The following is a 17,341-nucleotide window of genomic DNA, read 5'->3' on the forward strand; positions in this document are numbered from 1 at the left end:
CGGGGATATTGCCCGTAGGTAATATTGGTTATGACATGAACATTTATTTTCACACCTTATACTTATATCACTGTTTATTATATCGTGATTAGGGAAATGAGCTTTCAATCATAAAGTTTTGAATGCCTTATAGAATTCAGACAAAAAATTTATAAATTGTAAAACAAACAAATAATTAGTTGTCTCTGTCCATTATTGTTATCAATGAACACTTTAACCTAGAATGACCAAGCGAGCTTTTTCAATGAATTCCTTCTTTTTTGTTTTGTTTTATTATTGATCAAACCAAGGAGGTTATATGATCTCCTAAATCAAAAAGAAATCCATGAATTACGTATCTAATTTTTTGTTGTTTTAATCAGCGATCCACGAATTTACGTATACCACGAAACGTCTTTTTTTCTCTATCCACGAAAATTGATACCCACGAAAATAAATGAATCCACAGTAATTGAATTTTACAATTTCTTTCATTATATCAATCAAAATTTAATCAATTTTTATATCTATCCTCTTTATCTATTTTACTCTGTTTTATAAAAACAATTCATGAATAATAAAATACAAAACCTTGGTTTATGTTATTGTCATTATTTTAATTCAATATTACATAGGTTTTTGCTTTGTTTGTTTGTAGTAAACAATTCTGAATTTGAAGTTAACTGTCTCAAAATTGTCTTTTGATCATAAATGTTTACCTTCATTTTTTCCTCAATCAAATTATCTTTTTCTTCAATCTGTCTATCTTTCTCAGATATCTCTCTGTCTTTCTCTATAAGTTCTTTGCTCTTTATTTCCAACTGTATTATCAAGTCTGCATGCTCAGGTAAATTGCATCCCTATAAAAATATGAATATTTATTATGTGTTTCCCTGCAACGATACCTGTATATTTTCCATATCATTATTCCATCATCTAGTGAAAAATAATTTAACATCATGAAAGTACAACGACTGATTGTTTCAAATTCCTTAAACATGTAAAGAAACAGTTTAGGCACATGTCCCAAGTCAGAATTTTTGTCGGCAGTTTTATTTATTGATATCTTACTAGTATTTCTTTTTGCCCTTTATGGAATTTGATACTGATTGTAGATTTTATTTTCTCTGTTAAATTAGTTCATAAATTTTCTTGACTAGGAGCAAAGCTATAAAATTTTAAAGCCTTATGTATTATTGAAGACTCTAAATGTTTTCTATTCTTTCAATGTCAATGGACTGCTGTCTTAGGGATAATTATCCCATATCTCCTTTTATTAATTACAATAATAACCAATCATTTTTCTTTTTTTAACTTTCAATCAACAGGTGATTAAGACTAACTTACATCAGCTTGATCATGTTTAGATCCTGCGACAGCTGCTACCGCCATTACAGGTGTGGCTGTGGTAGTACCAGAACCTGCTGCTACTGTAAGAACCTACAATCATAAAACACATGAAGATTACAGAATTTATTTCATTCAATCATAAAAAATGCACATGAGAATAACAAATGTATATATTTTATGAATAATCATTATGTTAAGTGTAAAAGCTGATTCATTACTAATTTATACCTGTTTTCATGACATTTGTCAATCAAAGTCCATCATTAATTATCTCCCCTTATAAATATATATAAAACAAATCTTACAGATATTTGTTCCAAAAGACCATCCTTTTCCATGGCTAGTTTATCTCTATCATCCATCAATCCTTTGTTATCTGATTCCAGGTCTATAACCTTATCTTCCAAGTCTAAAACTTTACCTTCTAAGTTCTGCATTCGCTCATCTGGATCTGAAACAATTAATAACATGCATCAAATGAAATATGTAGTATATATAAATATATATAAACTTTCATTCTGAGGTCTCTGTATATGTATGTGAAACTGTGAAAGTCTGTCTCACTTACATTTACCAAACGCCGCCTTTTATTCATTAAAAAGACTTTTGCAATATTCAACTCTGTTTTGTGACATTGGTGATAACTTTCTGGTAAAGGTTAACCGACAAAATCATAAAAAAAACTAATATTAGCCTTTCAGCAAGTAGAAAGCAATAAATAAAATAAAAATTGTAATTAAAACTATTACTTCTTATGGTATTCTATAACTCAAAATGACAACAAAAACTTAAAATCAGTTTCAGGAAGCTGTTGATATTGAATACATAAGTCAGTATTTGATCAGACTATTTAATGTTAGTATTCACCTCCAGTTGGTGTTTTTCCAGTATCTTTCTGTTTTTCCATCCTTTTCAACATCTTCTTCATATCTTTCTTCAGCTCTCTGTTTTCTTGAGTTAACTTTTCAACTTCCTGCATAAACAATATTATTTATGATACAACAAAAATCTATTTTTTTAACAATATCATTTCTCTTCTTATAGATCAATCAGAATAAAATGGCTGTTCAGACACAATAAAAGTTTACTGTTGTCTATTTGAAACATCCCTTTATTTTTCTTATCTTGTAAATATCTAAAGATATTTATATTTTCAATCATTCTAAAAATTGAGTTTTTTCTTATTTATTCATTTGGATTAGTACAACAATCAACAATGATAAGATATAAATAAAATTAATGCTATTGTGGCACATATTATAAAGGATACTACTAGCAAAACCTTGAATGTAAAATTTACTTTTTACAAAATTCATCCTGATAATTTTCACATTTAGTTTTTGACTTTTCACTTTAAATTACCTCATTACTGACAGCTGATGTAGCCACTGTGGCAGCACCTGCTTTCAGGGCGGCAACCTCAGCCTCCAACTGACTTATTCTATCTCTAAGATTAGAGAGTTCTTCATTCTGTCCACTGATTGTATTTGCATGGTTGGTATTCTCTTCTTGTAAACCTGAAATCTGGTCTCTAAGTCGAGCAATTTCTCCTTGAGCTTTCTGGAGTTCTTCAAGGATTAAAGGATCAGGAACTTTAACCTGCAGTAAAAAAGGACTTATTGTGCAGACTGTTTTCATTTTTATGAGATCATCAAATGTAAAATTAAACAATCTTCTTATAGTTAGAATAGCTTAAAATACCTAGCGTATAGGTTTTCTATTTCCGCCCACTTTTTGAAAAGATATGCTTTTACTTCCTATCATCATAGACTTATGTTGTTTTACTATAAAAGAATACAAGATACTTTTCATTCCTCTCCTTTAAAATCAGCTTTCAAATAAAATAACAGAAAAAATTAAGATACATTTCAAAAGTACATTAAAATATGTATTTTTGAAAACCATTGCAACATTTTTTTCTAGACCTTGTAAATTTCATCTCATAAAGAGAAAAGTTATACCTCAACAGTTTTAACCTCAGGTTCTATGATTGCCATGGGAACAGGAGCGACCTCTGGTGGATCAGGAACTTCACCTTTCTGAACCTTTTCATAAGTAACAAGTTTCTGGTCGAGTGAGGTTACCATGGTTTCTAATTCCTCCTTCTGGACGTACATTTCTTTTACAGAATCAGACCTGCAATCAGAAAGTTAGGCATCGGTTGAATTAACCAAATAAAATAATAAAAAAAAACAAAAAAAACTTGTAGAACCTTTTAACTTGACTTTGCTAAAATTTGAACCCAGAAAATAAATAACTGCAAAGAAAGTTATGTTAAAATATAGTTATATTTGGACTTTTTTTTTATCATGTGACTTACGTTTTATATCAAAGGTCCACATGAGCTAAAATTGTATTTAAGGCAGTTACCAGATATCTACTTATCAAATCTCTTAATATTGCCATAACCATTCATTTTGTTCCTGTTATAGGCAAAACTGCAAACAGCACTAAATCTTGACATGACGTCTTACTTGTCCTCATCTGTTGGTTCTCTCTTGTGTTTCTTTTTAAACTTTTCTTCCCATTTTTTAATCTCCTCCTCTTTATTTTTCTGTTCCTGTTCAATCATATCTTTATCTGATTTCGTCTTTGAGATGTTTTCCTCGGCAGCCTCTTTAGCAGAGTCGGAGCCTTTCACTATCACAGACAATGCCTCATATTGACTCTCTAAAGCATGATACTTGGCTTGTAATGTTGCCATGTCTTGTAACTGATGTTTCAAACTGTCATTTTTTACTTCTAATTCAGCGGTGTTCTGAAATTGTCAGAGAATTCACATAAAATTGGCTTTACATCATAACTTGCAAAAAAGCTTAACTTAGATCATAATACCCTACTTGATGTACATATACATTAAATTTTGATTTGGTCAAGAAAAATAAATAAAAATGTTTAATGACAATGCTTGCAATTAATGGTTTGTTATATGAACAATTAAAGGTAAACCATTATAAATACCACCACGCTTCCCATACCTTGTTCTGTGCGGTTAATTCAATTGTTAGTCTGTTAATCTCATCCAGCCACTTCTTCCTGTCATCTTGAAAACTTATCCTTTCATCATCTATTTCTCTTCTTTCATCCATCATTTTGTCTCTCTCGTCGGTAATCTGACCTCTTTCCTGTGACATTTTATCTTTATCTTCACTGCTAACAACAGCAGCAGCTACGATTGGTTTCCTTGACACGTTTGTTTCCTCTTCCTTTGTTGCCATAACAACAGCACCTCCAGCAAGAGCAACTCTAAGTTCTTCCTCTTTGATGGCGAGTGCCATCTGTAATTGTTTGATTTCTCCCTCATCTCCATGGTTACCAGCAGATGTAGGACGATCTTTAAGTTTCTTAATCTCTTCATTTTTCTTCTCATTTTCCTCCTTAAGTTCCTAATAAAATTTCAATAGTCATTTTGAGAATTTAATAAAAGTCTATGATAGACCTTTTTAAAGTTCTCATGGATTTTAACAAGACACAGAAATAAGTAAAATTAATTTTTCCCCAATATAATGTATGGATGGCTTCAGTTAATTTTTTTTTAGATGTACATGACATGTAGCAGAAGTCATGCATTTATTCAGATAAAGGCAAATTATTTTTGTTCAAAACGTGTGATTTGTACAATATTGATCCAATAAAGTCCAAAGAACAATTGGCTATTATATGTACATAATAAAAGCAATGATGGTGATGGTAAAATATAAGCAAGTGGTTCAATGCAACTTTTATTACAGGTACGATTATTTGGGGTCAGTATCCTAATACCAGGTATCAGTGAGTAGAAGTAGACCAAAAATATCTCTGAACATTTTGTGACTGTTCATTAACCAGAATGGAAGTATGATGATAGAAATTTTTAAAAACCTTTAGGCCAGCAAAGCTTGTAGGTCTAAACTCAAAATAAGTAAACTACCTGGACTTCTTTCTCATATGTAGATGCTTTACTCTCTGCAACTGAAATAATAAAATATAGCATATTTATAGTCACATTAATTTTGAAATTACATTAAAACATTTATTTACATTTATCAAATACAAAAAATTCATAAAATAGAAATGATTAATTTAAAGGATTTAATTTAATTATACTACATCTTAAACAGAAATTTTTTAAAGTCAGAACAAATCAATATGAATCTTACTTTCTACAACATGGCCTTAATCTCATTCCAAGTGCATAACAAAGTATAGCTTGTAATATGTATCTTGTGTATAAATGGCAAGTCTGGCATGGTTTATAAGCCACCACCTGACTTTTAAAATGTATGTACACAAAAAAAATCTAGCAACAGTTATTTGCTGTTTCAATAGGGTATTGTCTATTTTATATTTTAATATCATTAGTGCTTCAGGCTTTTCAAATTTCAACATACAAAAATAATGTCCTTTCATTCTTAATTTTTACTTTTCAATAGTACTGGGGATTATACAATTATACAATAATGGATCAACAGAAACATGTATTAATTTGAGTTATACCTGAGGCTACTGCTAAGGATGCTGTAACGGCATCTAACTTGTGGGTTAGCTCTGTTGTTATTTCAACCTAAAACATGAAAAGGTACAAGTCAAGAATTCATAGTCTGAAGGAGCTATTAACACCAAAAGAATAGTCTTAAATGAAAATAAAAAATATTTTTGTCACTTTTTTAATGGCAGAGTTTAAAAACTTATCATATTAAAAACTGTTGCATACAGTTTATTTATTCATATGTGTAAAGGCTGATCAGTATTCACCATGAGCTATTTCAGCATTTTGATAACAAAGTATGATGTCTTTTTAATTCTAGATCTTTTATATATATTTCCAGTTAATAGTTGCAGGTTTACTTTGAGTTCAGTTCATTTTTAGCCATGTTACTGGTTGAATACATACCTTTTCTCTTTCTAGTCTCTCTATTTCTACTTTGTTCGTTATCAACAGAACCTTCTTGTCCTTAAGTAATTTGTTATTTCTCTCAGCCAAACTCTGGAAAATGAAACATTCATATATTCAGTTAATTAAACTATGACAATTTCAATTTACAATCAACTGAAAAAATCTGTAATATGTAGTTGTATTCCTTATTTATCATATGAATGTATTGTCATTCTCTGCCATATGTGTATTTTGTATAATCTATTGTTATTATTATTACACTGATGTATTTAAAAAAACATTGTAAAAATGTATATTCTATCAGCTGTATTGCTTTTGAATAAAGTATTTTTATTATTATTATTATTAACCAAAAATGCTCTTTTTGGACACTAGAAATTGTTTGTCATTACAAAAAACAGAGATGAGTTTGCTCCTTTAAAACAAAGATGGAAATTGCTATATCTAAAGACAACTACCAATACTATGAATAATGAAACAAGAGGCTCTCAAGAGCCTGAATCGCTCACCTGGTAAACAATGCCTTATTGAACATATTGAACCATGCCAGGCAAACATGTACAGCTAACAATTCTTCAATATTACATATATATATGACTTACTGTTTATAAATAAAGAAAATGAGACCAAAACACAAACACTTAAAACTTAGCAATGGACTGTGAAAATGAGGTCAAGTTCAAATAAAACCTGCGTAACCGACATATAGATCATAAAATATTTTCATACACCAAATATAGTTGACCTAATGCATAAAGTATTAAAAAAATAGACCAAAACTAAAAAAGTTAACTTTGACCACTGAATTATGAAAATGAGGTCAAGGTTAGATGACACCTGTCAGCTAGACATGTACACCTTACAATCATTCTATACACCAATTTTAGTAGACCTATTGCATATAGTATAAGAAAAACAGACCAAAACACAAAAACTTACCCCTATGTTCTATTTAAAGTAAGGACGGCCATGTTTTTTGACGGATCAAAAATCGAAGCACACACTTTGTGCAGGATAATCTAAGGAACTATCATGCTAAGTTTCATCCAAATCCATTCAGTAGTTTCAGAGGAGAAGATTTTTTAAAGTTAGCAAATATGATGAACAAATTGTGAAAAATTGTCATTAAAGGACATTTACCCCTTAAGGGGTCAATTGACAATTTTGGTCATATTAACCTATTTGTAGATCTTACTTTGCTGATCATTTTTGCTGTTTACAGTTTATCTTCATCTATAATAATATTCAAGATAATGACCAAAAACTGCAAAATTTCCTTAAAATTACCAATTAAGTGGCAGCAACCCAACAATGGTTTGTTTGATTCATCTGAAAATTTCTGGGCTGATAGATCTTGACCTAATGAACATTTTTACCCCATGTCAGATTTGCTCTAAATGCTTCCGTTTTTGAGATATAAGCCAAAAACTGCATTTGACCCCTATGTTCTATTTTAAGTAACGGCGGCCATGTTTTTTGACGGATCAAAAATCGAAGCACACACTTTGTGCAGGATAATCTAAGGAACAATCATTTTAAGTTTCATTCAAATCTATTCAGTAGTTTCAGAGGAGAAGATGTTTGAAAAATTGTTAACGACGACAGACGACGGACGCCAAGTGATGAGAAAAGCTCACATGGCCTTTTAGGCCAGGTGAGCTAAAACTAGAGGCTCTAAAGAGCCTGTGTCGCTCACCTTGGTCTATGTGCATATTAAACAAAGGACACAAATGGATTCATGACAAAATTGTATTTTGGTGATGGTGATGTGTTTGAAGTTCTTACTTTACTGAACATTCTTGCTTCTTACAATTATATCTATAATGAACTTTGCCCATTAGTAACAGAGAAAAATATTTGGTAAAAATTTACATAAATTTACCAAATTAATGAAAATTGTTAAAAATTGACTATAAAGGGCAATAACTCCTTAAGGGGTCAATTGACCACTTAGGTCATGTGGACTTATTTGTAGATCTTACTTTGATGAACATTATCGCTGTTTACAGTTTATCGCTATCTATAATAGTATTCAAGATAATAACCAAAAACAGCAAAATTTCTTTAAAAATTACCAATTGGAGGGCAGCAACCCAACAACTGGTTGTCCAATTGATTTGAATATTTCAGGGCAGATATATATTGACTTGATTAACAATTTAACTCCTTGTCAGATTTCCTCTAAATGATTTTGGTTTCAGAGTTATAAGCAAAAAACTACATTTTACCCCTGTTCTATTTTAAGCCGTGGTGGCTATCTTGGTTGGATGGCCAGGTCATCGGACACATTTTTCAAACAAGGTACCTCAAAGATGATTGTGGCCAAGTTTGAATTAATTTGGCCCAGTAGTTTCAGAGGAGAAGATTTTTGTAAAAGATAACTAAGATTTACGAAAAATGGTTAAAAATTGACTATAAAGGGCAATAACTCCTAAAGGGGTCAACTGACCATTTCGGTCATGTTGACTTATTTGTAAATCTTACTTTGATGAACATTATTGCTGTTTACAGTTTATCTCTATCTATAATAATATTCAAGATAATAACCAAAAACGGCAAAAATTTCCTCAAAATTACCAATTCAGGGGCAGCAACCCAACAACAGGTTGACCGATTCATCTGAAAATTTCAGGGCAGATAGATCTTGACCTGATAAACATTTTTACTCCTGTCAGATTTCCTCTAAAAGTTTTGGTTTTTGAGTTATAAGCCAAAAACTGCATTTTACCCCTATGTTCTATTTTTAGCCGTGGCAGCCATCTTGGTTGGTTGACTGGGTCACGCCACACATTTTTTAAACTAGATACCCCAAAGATGATTGTGGCCAACTTTGGATTAATTTGGCCCATTAGTTTCAGAGGAGAAGATTTTTGTAAAAGATTACTTAGATTTATGAAAAATGGTTAAAAATTGACTATAAAGGGCAATAACTCCTTAAGGGGTCAACTGACCATTTCAGTCATGTTGACTTATTTGTAAATCTAACTTTGCTGAACATTATTGCTGTTTACTGTTTATCTCTATCGATAATAATATTCAAGATAATAACCAAAAACGGCAAAAATTTCCTCAAAATTACCAATTCAGGGGCAGCAACCCAACAACAGGTTGTCCGATTCATCTGAAAATTTCAGGGCAGATAGATCTTGACCCTATAAACAATTTTACCCCCATGTCAGATTTGCTCTAAATGCTTTAGTTTTTGAGTTATAAGCCAAAAACTGCATTTTACCCCTATGTTCTATTTTTAGCCGTGGTGGCCATCTTGGTTAGTTGGCCGGGTCACCGGACACATTTTTTAAACTAGATACCCCAATGATGATTGTGGCCAAGTTTGGTTTAATTTGGCCCAGTAGTTTCAGAGGAGAAGATTTTTCTAAAAGATAACTAAGATTTACGAAAAATGGTTAAAAATTGACTATAAAGGGCAATAACTCCTAAAGGGGTCAACTGACCATTTGGGTCAGGTTGACTTATTTGTAAATCTTACTTTGCTGAACATTATTGCTGTTTACAGTTTATCTCTATCTATAATAATATTCAAGATAATAACCAAAAACAGTAAAATTTCCTTAAAATTACCAATTCAGGGGCAGCAACCCAACAACGGGTTGTCCGATTCATCTGAAAATTTCAGGGCAGATAGATCTTGACCTGATGAACAATTTTACCCCGTGTCAGATTTGCTCTAAATGCTTTGGTTTTTGAGTTATAAGCCAAAAACTGCATTTTACCCCTATGTTCTATTTTTAGCCATGGCGGCCATCTTGGTTGGTTGACCGGGTCACCAGACACATTTTTTAAACTAGATACCCCAATGATGATTGTGGCCAAGTTTGGTTAAATTTGGCCTAGTAGTTTCAGAGGAGAAGATTTTTGTAAAAGTTAACGACGCCAGACGACGACAGACGACAGACGACGGACGACGGACGCCGGACGCCAAGTGCTGAGAAAAGCTCACTTGGCCCTTTGGGCCAGGTGAGCTAAAAAGAGTAATGGAGAAATCTAGAATTGAATCCTCTGTGAAATCATAAATGTCTCAGTTTATTGATATCACATGTTCCTGTGCCTATCTCAAACAAATTTGTCTGTGGTTGTTGTTTCAAAAACACTTTATGTCTGCATCAAATTTATACCTTGTCCTAATATAATTATATGTAGTATACATATTTTTGCTTTACACATGTACAAAACCTTTCTAAATAAAGCAAAATATCATTATTTGTATTAAATTTTGTTAAACATGTTTAGCCTTTTATTATCATACTGTCATACATACAACATGCATACCTGTAACATTTCATTCCAGTATTGTTCTTTATTTTGTAGATCCATTCTGTGTACATCTATAACCTGCTTAAATGTTTTCACTTTGTTGGAGTACTGGTCTCTCAGGAAGAAAACATAGGTATTAAACTGGGACTGTAAATCAAAACATTTATATATTATTTTTTTTCTATTCAAAATGTTTGTGATTAATCAAAAGTACCTTTGAGGTGTTATCGTTCAAGATGTTAAGCTCGAAATCCTGCAGTGTTTGAAGTTTTGAAGTAAAAGGTATGTTCCTATGATAAGTCACTTATAAGTTTTTTAACAACAGGCAAATATTTACAATTCCATAAATACCTATTGAAATAAATTCTCTAAGCAACAAGATATATCTTGGATTTGTTATAAGTTTATTTTCCATTGATGAATCTAAGCAAATCCTACCAATAGTTTTGTGTTTTTTGCATAAAATCAGTCAATTTGCTAGAACTACTTTATTGGCACAAACGCATTTACAATAAATGGTAATGACCGAATGGATAAACAATTTGCAATACATGGTTATATATATGTGAATAAAAGACTAAAGGTATAATGAAAATCTATTGCAATAGATTACTTCTTGCATTTAAACAATTTGTTACGAAAGAGGAAGATAATGTTAGTGCTGTATAAGATGTATTATTAAGTATAAGATTTTTTTTTTTTATCGAACAATGTGGTTATATTTTTTCCTGTAATTTTGAACATTTTTAATACAAAAGTCTCTCTAATACTGAAGTAACCTCTGCAGTGTAGCAGCATGTGCTGTTCATTTTTAATTTCACCACTTTTACAGATTTCACAAATTCTATGATCTCTGGGCACTATTAAATATCTTCCTCTTTCAATGGCAAGGTTATGAGCATTAACTCTTAATTTACATAATGATGACCGATCTGATCTATTTCTTAAAGCATCAGCATAACCTGCCCGTTCACTCATTTTGTGGAAAAATGTTAATTTTGGAGATGCTGAAATATTTGCATGTTGTTCCTGAAAACCCTGGTCAATTAGTCTTTGTTTTATAAAACCAAAAAGGGGTTTAATAGTAAGGTTATCAATTGACAAATATGATAAACCTAAGTTTTGAATAATAATATTTAACCTTTTAACCCATGGGTTGCTTTTTTTGTAGCATTATATATTTGGTGAACTAAACTTCCTTCTGAAGTGATTAAATGGTCCCAGAATTCAATACTAGATAACATTATCCTATTTCATGACTCAAAACATGCATATTTGTTTTTTTTCCCCTGATCATATTCATGAATAATGTTAATATATCAATCACAATTTTGAGTTTTCACATTATTGAAAATGGTTCCTCAGTTTTATAAATAATGCTAGAGTAGCCTTTGAAGTGTGTTTAATCCTTGTTATACAGCGTAACCTGTGTTATCTGACACACCGTTGGAATATTCATGTTTTTTCTGCATGAATGGGCATATTTTGGGATCATGAAAGTGTGTTGGTTCAAGTAGGATGTTGGAATACTCAGGTGTTCGATTAGGCAGGTTACACTGTAATAAATTATGGTTACTCACCTGAGTTTCATCTTCTATTTGTTTATACTCTCCTTGTATTTCACTGACAATGCGGACATGAGTTACTTTCATATTTTTCATATCCTCCATTATTTTGGCAATACAATTATGAGCATATTTATATGGTATGTAAGCATGATCAGATATTTCCTCTTCCTCTGTTTTCTGTGAAGCGGTCTCTGACAATAAAAAAAATATTAGTCTAAAATGGTATTTTACTACCAACTTTTTATAGATATACTCAAGTCAAGCAATGAATATCAAATGTAGTAAAAAGGCAACCGTTTTATATTTCAAACATTGTACTGCACAAGATTGCTCTGATTTTCAAAGTTAATGATACGAAGAAGAAAAGTTTTATTCAATGCTTATATTGGAAATGCCGTACTTTAAAAGGGGAGATAATTTGAGAGAAAACTTTATCTAAGAATTTGCATTACTTATGCATAGATTTGAGTATTTGTTTTTTAATACAAAACTATACAGCATTTCCCTACAACTAGTCACTTACATCAAAAGAATTAATAGAATGCAAAACACAAATAAAAAATTTTATTTTAGGAAAAAGTTAATATATCAACCTCTTTATAACAAGATGTAACGTAACCTACTGCTCACTAATTTATACCCCTTTCTCATCTTGGCGTCCAAAGATAAACATACATCAAATTATGTGGAAGCAGACAACAGAATGAAGATAAATAAACATTAAGCTTACAATATTAAAGTTTATACACAAATTAAGAAGCTGTAGTTTGTATTTTCTGAGAAAACACATTTTTATCTATATGCATCAATGTACATAAATACATGTTTCAGCAAACAGAAAGAAGATAAGTTACTACCTGAAAATGTGTCAAACAGAAATATTTGTGCTCCCCCACTAAATTTATATAAAACTTCTTTGATATGTGGTTGCTGAGAAAAATGTAAGAAAAATTTCTAAAATATTTATGTGCTGAACCAACTTTCTTGTCCCATTCTATTATTTTTCATCAAGTTATTCATATGAAAAATTGTTATACAAGTAAATAGTTTATACATTACATGCACTTCTTACTGAATAATGATGAAGTTTTGTAACACTTCAGCTGTGTACAAGTTACTAATAAAAAGTAATAATTAAAAGTAATAATGCTTGAAAATCATCAAAGCTTTTCATTTTAAACCTTACCCTTTATATAGTTGTAACATTTTAGTTAGTAACATTCAACATGGGTGCAGATAAATGTTTAAAACCTATCACCTGCATTGTGTTTATGTTTACACATTTTGACAATTTAGAAATCTGCACACTGAACAGAACTTACCTGGACCTTTCATGTTAGCATTATATTTCCTGTTTTCTCTTGCTGCTTCTCTAACACTGATCACACTTGAGGAAGGACTAGTAACTACTGATTAATGTAAAGATTAACATCAAACAAAGTTTAGATTAATAAAGAAAAGCAAGAAAGAAACACTAAAAGCTAGAGATTCATATAGTTCACTTCAAACAAAGGTTAAAATCTAATGGTAAATTCACTGATAGAAAGGAAAATAAAATAACAAGAATGTATATTTAAAGCAAGCATAAGTAAAACCATTAAAAAGAACAAAACACTCGCATCAAGTGCTTTGCTGACCAGTAAAAAAATTTTAGATCTAAAAAATTTCCATTTACCTTATGCCAAATGAATCAGCTACATTTTAAAGAAATATTAAGTTTGACATCAAATAATTTTTCATTACCCACAAGGGCTTAGTAACCTACTTGATATTTTCACATTTTCAATGATAATTTAACATTGGAACACCAAAATTATTATTTGGGCTACAACTTGAACTTTTCCTTTCCAATCACTGTATTTACTCACTTAAAAAAGCCTATAATGCAGTACAAACACATTTTCTATAAATTTTACAGAAATGTTATACTGTATATGTAATTATTTTTGTGATAACATTCGTAAGAAGTTCAGTGGCGGATCCAGGGGGGGGGGGGGTTCCGGGGATTGGAATCCCCTTTTTTTTTGGAGGATCAATGCATTTGAATGGGGACATGTAGTTGGAAAGTTGGAACCCCCCCCCCCCCCTTTTTTTTTAAATGGCTGGATCCGCCCTTGAAGTGCAAATCGCCATAAAATGTAAATTCATTTAAATATGTAAAAGGATTTAACAATTTTGGTGAAGGTTGCATAAATTTAAAATTCAAATACTATCTTCTTCTGCTGAATTTTATAAATTCATACTTAAATTTACAAAAAATGTGTAAAATAATTTAAAAGTTATAAATTCCATTTTAAAAGTTATAAATTACCACTATCATCCAAAAGGTTTGAAGAAGGAGTATGAAAATCAATTTATCAAAGTCTATTTAATGTGGCCTTAAATATATTACGAAAATTACAACATTTAGATACATGTATATAACGATGAACAAGAATGTGTCCAAAGTACACGGATGCCCCACTTGCACTATCCTTTTCCATGTTCCATGGACTGTAAAAATTGGGTAATAATCTAATTTGGCATTAAAATTAGAAAGATTTTACTATAGGGAACATATGTGCTAAGTTTCAAGTTGATTGGACTTCAGCTTCATCAAAAACTACCTTGACCAAAAACTTTAACCTGAACGGAGGCACAGACGAATGGACGGACGAACGAACGCATGAACGGAGGCACAAACCAGAAAACATAATGCCCCTCTACCTATCATAGGTGGGGCATAAAAAAGACCCTAACGAAACCTTTTCAATAATTCACAAAGCAATCATTAGCAATAAAAGGGATAGTAGTGTCCTTATTATTGTCTAAAACATCATATTAGTGCAATAAATGTAGTTGTGACTGTATGTGCAAAATAAATTAAAGGAAAAAAGCTTACACTAAAAAAGCTGCAAAATGTTAAAGAAGTAAAACAGAATCTTGACTAAATTCTATCTAAAGTCCTTATACTGCCAGAAACAGTAACAGGTAAAGTGAACATACCAGGATTTAAGTCTGCCTGTGACCCACTTGCACTGTTATCTGTCCAAGCCTCTAAAAACAAATAAGTACTGTTATGTTTAAAATGAATTTAATTGGTACGAAAAGATTATCACACTTGCTGTTTTTGTGTGTAATGAATGCTAATAACATTTTTATTTAGGGGCCAGCTGAAGCCAGGTGTTAGATTTTCTCGCTGTGTTGAAGACCTTTTGGTGACATTTGGCTGTTTTCTGCTCTATGGTCAGGTTGTTGTCTCTTTGACACATTCCCCATTGCCATTCTTAATTTTAAAACTCAATTGTTTCGATTGATTATGATTTCAATGAAACATTAATGTTTATCAGGCATCATTTACAACTTGAATGAAATTACATTTTCCAGACAATTTATTTCCATACACTTTCACCAACATTTCATGACAACATCAGTTTCAGTACAATGTATCTAAAACGTTCATTTAAACAAATTGTACTTCAAATGTTTGAATGATAATTGTTCTATATATTAACCTTTAACTGTAGATGCATTAGACCTGAGTGATACAGCACTACCAGTTGGGTCCTTTGGATAAGCTGCAGACTGAGATAGTGTTGGTCCAGAAGATGGTGAAGGTTCAACAGCTGTTTTCTTTCCTTTTTTCCTCTTTTCATCTTCAGTTTTCTTTTTCTTTTCTAGTCCATCGTCTGTTTTCTTTTTCTTTTTATCATCAGTATCCCCCTTTTTCTTCTTTACTGGTTCGTCATTTTTATCAGAAGGTTTCGGTGTTGTGTTACTTTTATTTCCCTCTGCTTCTTTTTCATCTTGTATGAACTGCAAATAAAATTATGACACATTGCTCAACGAATGATATCCATTAAGGCAAAAAAAGATTTGATTCAGATATTGTTATTTACTTTCATCTGAGAAACTAAATATGAAAGAGTGTTGGTATTAATCGAATTCTAGTGTTTACAATGTTCCTAATAAATCAAATTGTATATTTAAAGGCTTGTATGCATAATTTGTCAAAATCACATTTATGAATATATAAATTTCTATCAATTTACAAAATTAAAATTATCTTATGTTATTGCATTCAGTTATATTTATCATATTCAAAGCTTTATAATATATTTATCCGTTTCAAAGGCAATAACATACATATTGTCAAAAATAGGAACTGACAAGTTATTTACCTTTTCTTTCTGTGTATTGTCTGTGATATTTGTATTTACCTTTTCTTTCTGTGTATTGTCTGTGATATTTGTATTTACCTTTTCTTTCTGTGTATTGTCTGTGATATTTGTATTTACCTTTTCTTTCTGTGTATTGTCTGTGATATTTGTATTTACCTTTTCTTTCTGTGTATTGTCTGTGATATTTGTATTTACCTTTTCTTTCTGTGTATTGTCTGTGATATTTGTATTTATCTTTTCTTTCTGTGTATTGTCTGTGATATTTGTATTTACCTTTTCTTTCTGTGTATTGTCTGTGATATTTGTATTTACCTTTTCTTTCTGTGTATTGTCTGTGATATTTGTATTTACTTTTTATTTCCGTGTGTTATCTGTGATATTTGTATTTACCTTTTCTTTCTGTGTATTGTCTGTGTTATTTGTATTTACCTTTTCTTTCTGTGTATTGTCTGTGATATTTGTATTTACCTTTTCTTTCTGTGTATTGTCTGTGATATTTGTATTTACCTTTTCTTTCTGAGTATTGTCTGTGATGTTTGTATTTACCTTTTCTTTCTGTGTATTGTCTGTGATGTTTGTATTTACCTTTTCTTTCTGTGTATTGTCTGCGATATTTGTATTTACTTTTTCTTTCTGTGTATTGTCTGCGATATTTGTATTTTATCTTTTCTTTCTGAGTATTGTCTGTGATATTTGTATTTACCTTTTCTTTCTGAGTATTGTCTGTGATATTTGTATTTACCTTTTCTTTCTGTGTATTGCCTGTGATATTTGTATTTACCTTTTCTTTCTGTGTATTGCCTGTGATATTTGTATTTACCTTTTCTTTCTGTGTATTGTCTGTGATATTTGTATTTACCTTTTCTTTCTGTGTATTGTCTGTGATATTTGTATTTACTTTTTATTTCTGTGTATTGTCTGTGATATTTGTATTTACCTTTTCTTTCTGTGTATTGTCTGTGATATTTGTATTTACTTTTTATTTCTGTGTATTGTCTGTGATGTTTGTATTTACCTTTTCTTTCTGTGTATTGTCTGTGATATTTGTATTTACCTTTTCTTTCTGTGTATTGTCTGTGATATTTGTATTTACCTTTTTCTTTCTGTGTATTGCCTGTGATATTTGTATTTAC

The 17,341-nt window shown here is 30.9% G+C and overlaps 1 protein-coding gene across 3 annotated transcripts in view; it reads right to left on the reverse strand.

Moving 5' to 3' along the window:
* LOC143071290 (uncharacterized) overlaps positions 1–17,341 on the reverse strand; it is a 44,725-nt gene that overhangs the window by 19,527 nt on the left and 7,857 nt on the right. For 2 of the 3 annotated variants that reach the window (XM_076245512.1, XM_076245511.1), the window contains exons 4-19: positions 15,543–15,843; positions 15,034–15,084; positions 13,371–13,457; positions 12,061–12,239; positions 10,496–10,627; positions 6,203–6,295; positions 5,806–5,872; positions 5,240–5,280; positions 4,308–4,715; positions 3,804–4,087; positions 3,291–3,465; positions 2,692–2,928; positions 2,197–2,302; positions 1,635–1,780; positions 1,327–1,419; positions 699–839 (exon numbers count right to left, since the gene is read on the reverse strand). In XM_076245512.1, the coding sequence (XP_076101627.1) occupies positions 699–839; positions 1,327–1,419; positions 1,635–1,780; positions 2,197–2,302; positions 2,692–2,928; positions 3,291–3,465; positions 3,804–4,087; positions 4,308–4,715; positions 5,240–5,280; positions 5,806–5,872; positions 6,203–6,295; positions 10,496–10,627; positions 12,061–12,239; positions 13,371–13,457; positions 15,034–15,084; positions 15,543–15,843 (2,541 nt within the window). The remainder of the gene's footprint in view (positions 1–698; positions 840–1,326; positions 1,420–1,634; positions 1,781–2,196; positions 2,303–2,691; positions 2,929–3,290; positions 3,466–3,803; positions 4,088–4,307; positions 4,716–5,239; positions 5,281–5,805; positions 5,873–6,202; positions 6,296–10,495; positions 10,628–12,060; positions 12,240–13,370; positions 13,458–15,033; positions 15,085–15,542; positions 15,844–17,341) is intronic. The other variant, XM_076245513.1, reaches the window with a different exon arrangement.

Source organism: Mytilus galloprovincialis, chromosome 4 (genome assembly GCF_965363235.1).
Source record: "Mytilus galloprovincialis chromosome 4, xbMytGall1.hap1.1, whole genome shotgun sequence".
NCBI lineage: Eukaryota > Metazoa > Mollusca > Bivalvia > Mytilida > Mytilidae > Mytilus > Mytilus galloprovincialis.